The 11,908-nt window shown below is 38.6% G+C and overlaps 2 protein-coding genes across 2 annotated transcripts; one reads left to right on the top strand and one right to left on the bottom strand.

Annotated features, from left to right (window-relative positions):
* The first annotated feature begins 106 nt into the window (after positions 1-106).
* LOC140564145 (proton-coupled zinc antiporter SLC30A2-like) lies at positions 107-3,281 on the top strand. The gene is made up of 8 exons (XM_072689296.1): positions 107-171; positions 358-548; positions 1,416-1,562; positions 1,770-1,923; positions 2,049-2,199; positions 2,374-2,479; positions 2,572-2,706; positions 2,864-3,281. Exons 1-8 carry the CDS (start codon positions 107-109, stop codon positions 2,992-2,994), a joined length of 1,080 nt encoding a protein of 359 aa, XP_072545397.1. The 3' UTR covers positions 2,995-3,281.
* Positions 2,423-10,708, bottom strand: coq8ab (coenzyme Q8A, genome duplicate b). Its single transcript, XM_072689295.1, has 15 exons — positions 9,821-10,708; positions 9,493-9,658; positions 8,435-8,782; positions 8,213-8,279; positions 7,975-8,049; positions 7,644-7,769; positions 6,753-6,838; positions 6,475-6,615; positions 6,108-6,189; positions 5,908-6,001; positions 5,488-5,629; positions 5,003-5,110; positions 4,838-4,903; positions 4,655-4,741; positions 2,423-4,150 (listed from the first exon to the last, which is right to left on the bottom strand). The coding sequence occupies exons 2-15, from the start codon at positions 9,628-9,630 to the stop codon at positions 3,860-3,862; spliced, it is 1,851 nt and encodes a 616-aa protein (XP_072545396.1). The 5' UTR covers positions 9,631-9,658; positions 9,821-10,708; the 3' UTR covers positions 2,423-3,859.
* Positions 10,709-11,908: the final 1,200 nt, after the last annotated feature.

Raw genomic sequence — 11,908 nt, 5'->3', positions numbered from 1 at the left:
TATATGAGTTTAATGCTTTAAAACACTCTATCCAGTGTAGGAGGCCAGGGAGTCATTTGGCGAGCTATTTGGTAGTTCTGTTTGGGTGAGACTTAGTAATACAGCCATGGTGAATTCGGAAAAGGTTCGGCTCACCAGGCAAGACAATTATCCGTATTCTCCTGTTCGGAGGTAAGTTGTTTAAGTACATACTGAATTGAGATTAGAAATAGTTTTTAAATTAATTCATTTTTAATGTTAAAATAAAGTTTTTTTTCAGTTATTCAGTATTACGTAACAGTGCTTGTTACTAGTACTACTACCAGTTCTTGCACCAGCTGTAATGTTATTCTAAATATAGCCTATTCTTGTCTTCAGTCTATCTGATGACTTGAGGGATGACTATTTAAGCACTGAATTTGAGGAAGAACATGGGAGCAGAGTGGCAGCTTTTCACTGCCATAACAGCAGAGCAGCCTGGGCCCAAAACCAGGAGAAATTGGGTGCTCGGAAGAAGCTGCTAATCACATCCATTGTCTGTTTGGTCTTCATGATTGGAGAAGTGATTGGTAAGAATAAAGATATTTCCAAAAAGCTTTTTTAAATGTGAAAAATAAAAAATAAATGGCTACAACCTCATACACTGCACAAATATCCTGGCAAGGAAAACCTGAAGATTATTCAACATGTTCATAGATTTGTTATTTATTAATTGTCATAAACAACATAACTCATAAACAATCATTTGTTTATCTGTCAATAAACAAATTCTTTAAAATGATTTAAAACTAGAAAACGTGTCTATAAATATACTACATGGACAAAAAGTATTGGGACACCTGTATTATATATTTATTTTATCAAGAGGATAAAACAATGTTTATCCTACTTTTGTTGGAGTAACACTCTACTGTTCAGGGGAGGCTTTCATTGATGTGAGGATTTGATTGCATACGGTGACGAGCGTTAGTGAGTTGGATGTTGGATGATGACCCAACAAGTACTGGATGGAGCACATTACTGCCTCACAGATCAATGCTGGGATGCTTTATACCCCTCTAGCCCATGCATTTGTGTATCTGTGTCAGCAATGGATGCAACGTTGTGTCTGGATGCATTCATAAGAAGGGGTGTTCACAAACATTTGGACATATAGTACGTGAAAATATTCTTATTGCTCTTTATCTCAAAAATTTGACTATATAGTCTAGATTTAAGATGATTTACCTGCAACAATAAAAATGATATTATATCAATAGTAAATAATCATGCCATAACATCATAATATAAAAAAACAAACCCTTAGTTCAGTGAAATTATAGTTATTTGGGTGTGATGGTTGCCTAGCCAGATTTCTTTGTCATTCTTTGCCCAATTTACATTGCTCTAATTGATCTGTTACATTTAGTGTTGGATTCTTTTCTCCAATACTGTAGGTGGCTATGCTGCGCATAGTCTTGCTGTAATGACTGACGCAGCTCACCTTCTCACTGATTTTGGCAGCATCCTGATCAGCCTCTTCTCCCTGTGGATTTCCTCAAAACCAGTCTCCAAAACCATGACATATGGCTGGCATCGGTCAGGTTACTATCAGCTGTTGTTTATCAATTATATTGGCTGATTACACTTGTTTTGTGTTTAGATCTGTGGGCATGTATATGGTGCCCCATGAATGCCAAGATTAAGATTTATTATCTGTGCATCCACCAGCAGAACTCTAGTCTGTAGCCAGTAGTTAGGTGCTCCATACATGTATCCCTAATGTACAGTTGTCTGTTTACTTTGCACAGAGATTCTGGGTGGTCTTTTGTCTGTGCTTTCCATTTGGGCTGTGACCGCTGTTCTGGTATTCATCGCCATTCAGAGGATCCTCAAAAATGACTACGAAATACACAGTGGTGTGATGCTCATCACTTCTGGCTGTGCTGTGCTAGCAAACATCTTGTAAGTTCATGATCCAATAACAAACTGAATTATTTGTACTGAAGACTCAAACACCTTCTTAGACCATTTTTCATCTGCTTAAAATGTGTACTCATGTCATGCTTATTACTTGATGTTTTCTCTAGAATGGCCCTTATTCTCCACCAGTCCCCAGCTCCTCACAGTCATTGCCATAACCACAGTAACACCAGTGTGAGGGCCGCTTTCATCCATGTGGTGGGAGACTTGCTGCAGAGTCTGGGTGTTCTGCTAGCTGCCACAGTCGTCTACTGTTGGGTTGGTGAACCTTTTAATCACATCTGTTTTACAGTGGCTCTTCTATTACATCGCTCAGACAACCCTTTAAAGCACCTTTATCTTCTCAGTTGTCCCAGACATGTAATTTAAACCAGGTTTAAAAGCTGGTACTAAAAGCAGAAGAATGATGAATGTACTCTACTCTTCTCACAGCCTGAGTGGAAAATAGCAGATCCTATTTGTACCTTTCTATTTTCCATATTTATTCTCGCAACAACATCCACAATTCTGAAAGACATATTCAGAGTACTCATGGAAGGTAAGCAGATAATCCAAATAGCAAGACTTGTGCAGCTGATTATCTGATATTTAACAAGGCAACTCCTCTAAAAAGTATACTTTTGTCTTAAGGAACTCCCCATGGAATAGACTTCGACTCTGTTAAGGAAGCTCTGCTCTCAGTCAGAGGAGTCAAAGCTACACACAGTCTTCACCTCTGGGCGCTGACCATGAGTCAGCCTCAGATATCCTTCCATACAGTCATTGGTAAGATACTAGAATTGTAGAAGTTAAATAAGGTAATTAGTTGAATGAAGGGGCACGATAAATAAGAATGAAGGAACACCACAAACTATTGAAATATGCCATGTAGCAGTCGTGACAACCAGGCAGGATTATTACTTTAACTGTTGTTTCACTGCAGATGAGCAGACCAATCCACAGACTGTTCTCATGGACATGACAAAGCTGCTCCAGTCCGAATTTAACTTCCACAACATCACCATCCAAATAGAGACACACTCGGATGATGCAGCCAACTGTGGCGAGTCCTAGGACTTCATGGACTGAGATATTGGAGATGAAGGAAGCGGTGGACAGAACAGGATGTTGCTCACATTTAAGTGATTTATCTCCAACACTTCATGTGTGTGTTTATGTGGACTGTTTAACTTTATAATGGAACACCTACTTTTGAAGCACAGGGTGACCTTTTACAGAGCCTGTTTATTTAAGTGCAGCTGCTCCCTATGCATCCCTACGGTCTCCTTAGTGGGTATAGTATAGAATATATATACATATATACATACATATACATATACACATATACATATACACACACACACACATCAGTAAAGTCACTTTTTTTCACTGCAGGTTAAATGTGTGTAAATGTTTTTAAGCGATCAAGACGTATTTGTGTAACTTTGTGTACAGACAAATGCTCTCCATGGTTATCATATTACTGGCTGCTTAATTAAATGAAGTAGCAGCTGTGGTAAATGGGTCGGACAATGCACTACAAGATAATAAATAGTCAAAGACTGAATAGCATTAACAAAATCAGTGTTTGTTTCTGCTTCTAGATTGACCAGGAAGGATCAGCAGTAAACCACCTTAGAAAATGAAGTTCTGCAAATTCATAACCCTTTACTTCAGCCCATATAATATTTAGAATACAATAATTGGCTTAAGATGCACAATAGTCATGTGTTGTCCAAGCCAGACTGTATCGTCTGCAACATCATGCCATTACAGACAAGTCTACTCTCTACACAATACAGATCCTCACTCGCAGCTGCAGAGGTATAAATCACCAGGACACAATCTGTTAGATCAGTCATCTGTTGCAACAGATGAATTAAAAGGACAGAAGCAGGGAAAAGTACACTCAACAGCACTTAACGTCACACATTACTCTTCACTCTGGGGCTTTTCTGCGATTTCTCCAGTATTTAGCATAGGCCTCCTGAAACATGTTCTTACAGCGTATCTTGGCTTTGAGTCGGGAGCAGATAAGAAAGGATCCTCCCATCTTGCGGTGCAGGGAGTAGGTTTCTTCCGGGGGAGGGGTAAGCCGCTGCTTCAGCATGACAGGAATAAGGCTGTGGATCCGCTCTGTTGTACTCTGAGAACCGAAGTCAAAGGGCTCTTCTGAGGCAAAAGCCTCACCAAGAATCATGACTGCATCCACATGGGCATTCATCATTGCCTGTACAAGATTGTACAAACAGAATGAATGTTTTAATGAGTGAAAAGCAGCAACGAACACACTAACAAGTACTGTTACCCATCATAAAAACGGTCCAGAATATAAAAAAATAAGCAGAATAATCGAATATAATATCAAATAGCAGAACATTTACATAGCCTACTTGAAGAGCAGGTTGGCTCACCTGTTCACACTTAAAGTTATGTGGAGCGTTTCAGCAAAGAATATATACTGAATTAGCCACAATACATGCACACCAATCAGAACAGATCAGATACATTTTTGCATTAAAGGCACAATAACAAATACAGCCTGGACTGGGGGTTCCTAAAAGGATCTTAGACTTAAACTTTAAATCAAGATGGTTTTGGTACACTTAACCCTCTTTAGCTCAAAGGGATAATGGACGCATTGCAAAATGACTGTGTAAAATTAATTACATTTATGATTTATGGCCCAATGTAATGTAACAGGTGGATTTCAGCAATAAATTATGCTCAGTACCTTTGACTCATAACCGGTCAGAAATTTCATCTCAATTGATCGTTTCAAAACTCCCTCGCTGTTTCTGTCTGCAGCAGCCTTGATAATCTAACAAAGAACAGAAAAACAGTGCATTAACTAAACTTTCAGAACTATAAACCTAAGAAACATGGTCTTTAAAAAAGCAGTTTACAGTTTCTGTACCTCAATATACATATCTGTAAAGCTTGCATCAAAACCCCTAGTGGCTCCAAAATCTAACAAGGCAACCTGAAAGAAACGGAAAAAAAGGATCAGCATTAAAAAGGTAAGGTAAAGGGGAAAACTGAGGGAATAAAAATGAGGAAATAATTTAAAACAAATTTGTACCTTGTGTGTTTGAGGGTCAAAGAAGAAATTGGACCAGTTTGGATCAGTCTGCATATATCTAAACTCAAATAGCTCTCTCAGGCAAAGAATTAAAATCTGCTCACATATCTGTAACAAACAAAGAATAATCCCATGTAGACTAACCAATTTTTCAAGTGAACACATTTTGCATAATTTATTTATGAACATTCTGAATAAGAGCTCAAACTATTGAATATATATTTGGACTAACAGTAAATATATTCCACGGGCTAGTGGCTATAACAGAAAACAAGCATAAGCACCCAGGGCAAGATCGATGAAAGACAATCTGCAAAAGCAAAGCCATTACATACAATATCAACAAATTCTTTGTATATTTAAAAAAATAATTTTACCTGAAGAAAATAGTTTTAGAGGCTGGATGGTAATGAGTCAGGTCACCAGGTTCACCTGTTTACTGGGTGCAGTGATCAACACCAACTTTGATTACATGGAAGGCTTACCTCATTCTTGAGCTCCTGTGGGAGGTCATCGATTTTATCCAGGGGGAAACCAGACACCAGCTCTGTGGTGAGTACATGCTGGTGGCTTAGCTCATCGATTACATTCGGCACATAGAAGTAGGGATGATCCTTCAATAATTCCCTGTAAAATACAATTTAAAATGAGCCAAGGTATTTATAATTGTATATGGCCTAATGTTATCTATATGTTAGTAGTACCATTTCAAAATGTCTGTGTGTAATATGTATCTAGTGGGCGCATTCTTGCTATAGGAAAAAAGCAGCCCATTCAGTGGTAGCAAAATGACAATTGTACATAGCATTTGTCTAAAACTGCCAAATGACAGCACAAAATATCAAGTTAGCAAACCCACCAACAATACACTAGTATGCACACTAAAAATAGATTAACACACTCACTGGAATTTTTTGGCACATTCAGCTTCTCTCTCATAATCACATTCTAGAGCCAGTTCCCTGCTCATTACCTCGATCAGGTGCTCTGGAAACAGTCCTGCATGACAATGTAACACGAAGAGACCAAGCTGGACCAACTGAAATAGCATTTACACTGAACAATTAAGACCAAAGATCTTATTAGGTTTCCACAAAACTCATACCTTCAGGTAATGCATTGCTCATACTGAGGACAGTCAGCAAGTTGTTGACATCACTGGTGATACTTTTGGCCACGCCAGGGTACTGAGAACACACAGGGAACATGTGTACCATACCAAAGATACAAAATGCCATATAGCACACAGGCAATAAAACTGCATGGTACAGCACGGTTTGGGTGATCTGGAATTTCCTTATGTCTCACAATCAGTAATAAATGGTCACGTTTAAAGCTATGTGAGATTTTATGTTTACAAAACATAGTTCTTTATTGCCAAAAGAACCTGGTTTAAGAGGAGTCTGCCTCATATCATACTTGTTATTTTCTGTTACCACCCCCCTCATTTATAATTAACATGCTTCTCTTACCTGGATCTTCATAGCCACCTCTCTACCATCTTTCATCTTAGCCAGATGCACCTGACCAATGGAGGCAGCAGCAAAAGGCTTCTCCTCAAAGAACTCCACTCGATCTCGCCAGTTTGGGCCCAAGTCATTGCTGACTACTTTCTGTCAAACAAAAAGGTACACAAAAATAACTGAAAACAAGCGGCCTCTAAAGCGCTGCCATGTTATACTGGAAAAGCGCTTATTTGTGGTATTTTTTTCTCTTCAACATGAAAAAACTCTCACATTTGAGACTATACCATCATTTGTTTGGTGGGCATGAAGTCAGCACTTTGTCGAACACGGTCAAAGATCTTTGCAAGCTGAGGATTGATGAAGGCATCATCTAGAAGAATAAACAGGTAATGGGTTAGAGATGATGAGCTGTTGTCTCACTGGACAAAGATCATCCAGACCAAGATCTTGTGAACTCAACCAGGAAGTTGTCATGCACACAGGATTATAGAAATGCCTCAAACGAATATTATGGCCTGTAGGCTGTGCTATTTTAGTGCAAAGCACATTTGGAGTCAGCTGCCTTTGGTGTCAGCAGCACTGTCCTGACGCTCAGCTCACACTGCATTGTGTGCAGCAGATCATTGTTCTTTGATAAGGTACAGTATTATACCATGATATACAGTATCAAAGTAGTGCATTATCAACTTTATTTTTCAGAAAGAGAGAATGCAGCTTCCTTCACAGACACTTTAAAAATACTTTGCTTCAATTTACATGGTCTGAACTGGCACTATAAATTATACTGACAGAGTTAATATCGTGAGTTAAGTTACAGGTCAAAACAACAAATCAGCTGTAGTGTTGAGCAAATCCAGAGATTCTATTCAACATGGTTGCCCTGGTGCCTTGTGGGTGGGGGCTAGGGGTGGCTGTAGTGAAAGTGCAGGATGACATTTGTGCCATGCATGCAGCCACATTCTTAACAGGAATAAACACAACCGTGTGCAGTCAATAGGGGCAGTATACATAATGAGTCAGTGTCAAGGGCAGGCCATGAAAGTGGTGAAGGAAAACAAGTATGCAAAACCAAGCATAAACAGTGCTGCCTAAGCAAGAATGCTGACCAACAAAATGTTAGCAGAATAAGATGAGTAAACACACAAAAGGTCAAGTAAAAGGTATTCATTTCTTACCCTGAATGCTCAGCATCTGCCCAAGTTTAAGAGCAGCACCTCTCACTTTGCACAGAGTCCGAACAACTCTTTCAGCATTAGCCTCAGAGACAAAAGGGTTGGAGTCAAGAATAGCTTTTTTATGACCTGTTAGAAAACAAAGCACAAAAAAGGTTCTTAATGGTTTAGTGTAATAAGTAACAAATGATCTGTACAGTTTATCCAGCTGAAAAATACATACAAGACTTTTTCCCCCCAGCTTTGATACCTTATCAACATGTATATAATATTTTGTTCCTAAATAAGTTAGGAACACAACTATTACTGATATTTGACCACAAATACAGCACACCTTTCTTCTCATCAGATCTAAGGGTCTTCTTTGCCACTTCAGCAATTGCTCCAAAGCCCAGTCCAACTGCCAAGCCTGAAGAGTACACAAAATATTAGCATAATAAATAGCAGTTTCTTGTTCTAAAGGTTAACACACTACTCACATTTCACACAACTGATCTAAAAGGTACCGAAACAGATTGTAATCCGGTTTTGATGGGCAACTCGAAGGCTGGCATTTAAACAAACTGACCTACCTCCAAAATTCACCAAACGACCCAATCTTGTAACTGGTACTTTACGTTCCCTGGCACTCTCACTGAGCTAAGATAGAGGAAGAGGGAAAAAACATGTAAACGCTGATCACATCAATATGTCTGTAGGAAACAACTTCACAATACAACATTACTAATCTTCAGATAAGATGGTAAGAAGTCATGTCAAATCACAAAATTTTTGGACTCAGATTTCTACTCTACCATTTGCTTGTGTTTTTTGAAGTCATTTCTTCTGGCATCTTTGGCGGTCTCATCACCTTCTTTTTTCACATTGCTGCAGCGAGCATGATCTTGATGGAACAAACAGGTCTGTGCACCAATCAGGATTGGTGAGGGGGTATGCCCTCCAAATAACTTGTATCTGGAATTCCCCAAACATTTATTGCTATAAATGTTGACCGCGCCGCTGCCCTCTGCATCGTCCTTCAGGCCGTTAAGAGTCTTGGCACGTTCAGTATTGCTCAATCCTTTGCCAAGGCGAGAGTAATTATGGAGCGATTCCATGACACTGCTGAGTTTCGAAACACCTCTGTCATTGCAAGTATAGTTCTGCAAAAGAAACAAGCACAGGAAATGAATCAACTCTTCACAGTAATGTAAATAATGGGAAGCATAAAAATCTTGTTAGAAAGAAGGAAGTTGTCTGAATTTCTACAAAGCTGTTGAGGTTATATACTGACTTTAGTATTTAGGAGTGTCTAAGCTTAGAGTATCTTTTGGATCCTAGCAGATACAAACTAGCTAAGGGTATTTTTTTCTGAGCAAATGGTTAAGAACTTTTGTAAGTCATTCTGGAAAAGAGCTAAACGTCTTAGATGTAAATGTAAATATTCAGACTACAGATTATTCACAAATTTGTGCCTGTATTAGTGAACTATTTGGACTTAGTGAGTTTAAACAAAGCTACAGACTTACTTGATATCACTGGTCAATTTGAACCCATTCCCAAATGAAGTTGATCTAGCCAAGCCACAGTTTGGGGTCTAAAAATGACTGAAGCTATAAAACTAATGCAGCTAACATACATATAAATATATACATATACACTTTATCTTATTTTGGTACACAGACTTCCATCAAACTGGTCTTGCAGCTCCACAGCAAATAAATAAGCAAACTTCGGACACCAAAACAATGTCTTGGCTACTCGACTACGCAAAAAATGAAGAAAATTCTCTGTGTTATTTTATCAGGATACATGTCAGGGTCACTACTGTTGTTCTTAAATAATCCCCTGAAGCCAAGTGAAACAAGCTTACCTGATCTTTCAGGAGGCTTTCTCTGAGACCCACGCTGCTCCTCATCTGAAAGCTCAGTCGCAGAGAGCTGCTGGGACTCTGATATGGCACTTGTCTGAGGCTGGTGAGTCTTCTCATTAGTAAGAGATCAGCTGCCATGATTTTCCCCTCCGCAGGCCTTCCTCGCCTCCACAGACCAGAAGACAATTCAAAGGCAAGGTAATTCACCCATTAGACTGCGTGTCAAGGCCGAGACACAAGCGTTAACTACAGTTAGCCAAACTTATCGCTTATTATATATTAAATCGCGTGAAGGTTCTCTAAATAAACCTTAGCTAGCATTACTTACCACAGGCGTCTGAACTCTTGCTGAAAGTTACTGAGACTTTTCTGTCGCTTAACAGTAAAACAAGTTCATTGGCTGGCAGATTTAATCACAGCTGCACCGGTCTAGCCAACAGCACCTTCAGTGTCATAGCTGGAAATTGTGACTTGCAAGCAAGCTGAAGCGCAGCCAATACAGTCCGTGCAAAACAAAGCCATTCAAGCCATCAGTCTGCTCCTGAAACACTGAGACGTGTCAGCAACACAAGAGGCGTGGACACGCGCTACAGTCACCCACATAATACAGCAGCGCTTATATGCAGCGTTTCTGCCACCTAGTGGTGCTCCTACCTAATGGACAGTCGTGTTTTAACCTGCTGCCTGGCTGGAGGCTTGACTTCTTAATAAAACAGATTGATAGTGTTTTAGTGTTATTGTCTTTATTAATATCAAATAAAACTGTAATGTAAAATAATGAACATGAATTCTAGATACATTTTAAGATGACGCACTTTAAAGACAAAAATCTAATTTGGGAAAAAATAAATAGCTTTCTAAAATGTATGATGGTTCATGCTTAATATGGCCAAGGACATCGACTAAAACGGTGAAAGACTTGAATCTAATTTACACAATTGAACCTAGCTCTAAATGAAGTGAATCAGAGAAACCATGTGGGTGCCTGTAGAGCTAACTTAGCCACCAGGATAACGTGATCACTTACAGTAACACAATGGCTACACGGAGGGGAAGGGTAACATTGTGCTAGTTTTCTCTCAAAGTTAACCGCTTTAGTTCGCTTCCCTGATCATATCAACCCCAGTTTATCATATCCTCTAAAATACAAAGTTTCCATCAACATGTAATGATCTTTGCCCGCCTTTAAAACATCTTCTGAGTGTTGATTACATCACCCTGTCCCCCTCCTGTCCTCCCTCCTCTCCTCCCCCCCACGCTTTTCATCGAGCGAAAGGGCACGTCTACCCCGGGGACCCTCCGTAATACAGCGTTTTACCTCGAAATGTGTCGCGTCCGGAAATAAAGAGTGTTATGGTTTCAGTTTGGTCTGAATTTAAAAGGTTTAAAGGTCTCTGAACGTGAGTGAAGACCAACAGCTAGCGCCCAGCACAGATCTTCGGATCCTCCTGCTGTTTGTTGAGTTTGAGGAACCATTCAATGAACGTTTTTATCACTGGAGTGAAACGTAGAGTATGCAGACGTATGTGACCATACATCAATGCCTACATTGGTAAAAAAAAATAAATAAATAAAAAAAAAATTATATATATATATATATATATATATATATATATATATATATATATATATTTTACCAATGTATATATATATATATATATATATATATATATATATATATATTTTACCAATGTATATATATATATATATATATATATAAACATACATTTTACTGTTACGTTTGTTCCTATAAAATAAGTGGTCTTGTTTATAAATACAGACAAAAATGTGATTCTTACAAAGAAATTCTATTTAAAATGTCTAAAGCTAGTTTACTGAGTTTAAACAAAGCTACACAATTACTTGATATTTTAACTCATTCTCAAATGAAGTTGATCTAGCCAAGCCACACTTTGGGGTCTAAGAATGACTGAAGCTATAAAGCTAAAGTAGCTAACATTAAAAAAGTCTTATTTTGGCACACAGACTTCCATCAAACTGGTCTAGTAGCTCCACAGCAAATAAATAAGCAAACTTTGGACACCAAAACGATGTCTTGGCTACTCGACTGCGTACAAATTGAAGTTGGTTGTCCCTGTTATTTTATCAGGATACATGTCAGGGCCACTACTGTTGTTATAAATAATCCCCTGAAGCCAAGTCAAACAAGCTGACCTGATCTTTCAGGCGGATTCTATGAGACATTTACAGTTTCATGTTACGTTTGTTCCTAAAAAAGTCTTTATTTTACCTTAAAATAAATGGTCTTGTTTATATTTATATAAATAGACAAACACAGATTCGTACAAATTCATTTTACATAAAATCACATCCACTTGTAATGTTTATTTTCCTCTAAATCTAGTGAACAGGCACATCTGGAAGTATATGTGGACAGTGATACACGTTTTGTTTT

The sequence above is a fragment of the Salminus brasiliensis genome, chromosome 10 (genome assembly GCF_030463535.1).
Source record: "Salminus brasiliensis chromosome 10, fSalBra1.hap2, whole genome shotgun sequence".
NCBI classification, from domain to species: Eukaryota; Metazoa; Chordata; class Actinopteri; order Characiformes; family Bryconidae; genus Salminus; species Salminus brasiliensis.
The sequence above is the reverse complement of the archived record's forward strand: the minus strand, read 5'-3'. Positions and strand labels throughout refer to the sequence as shown.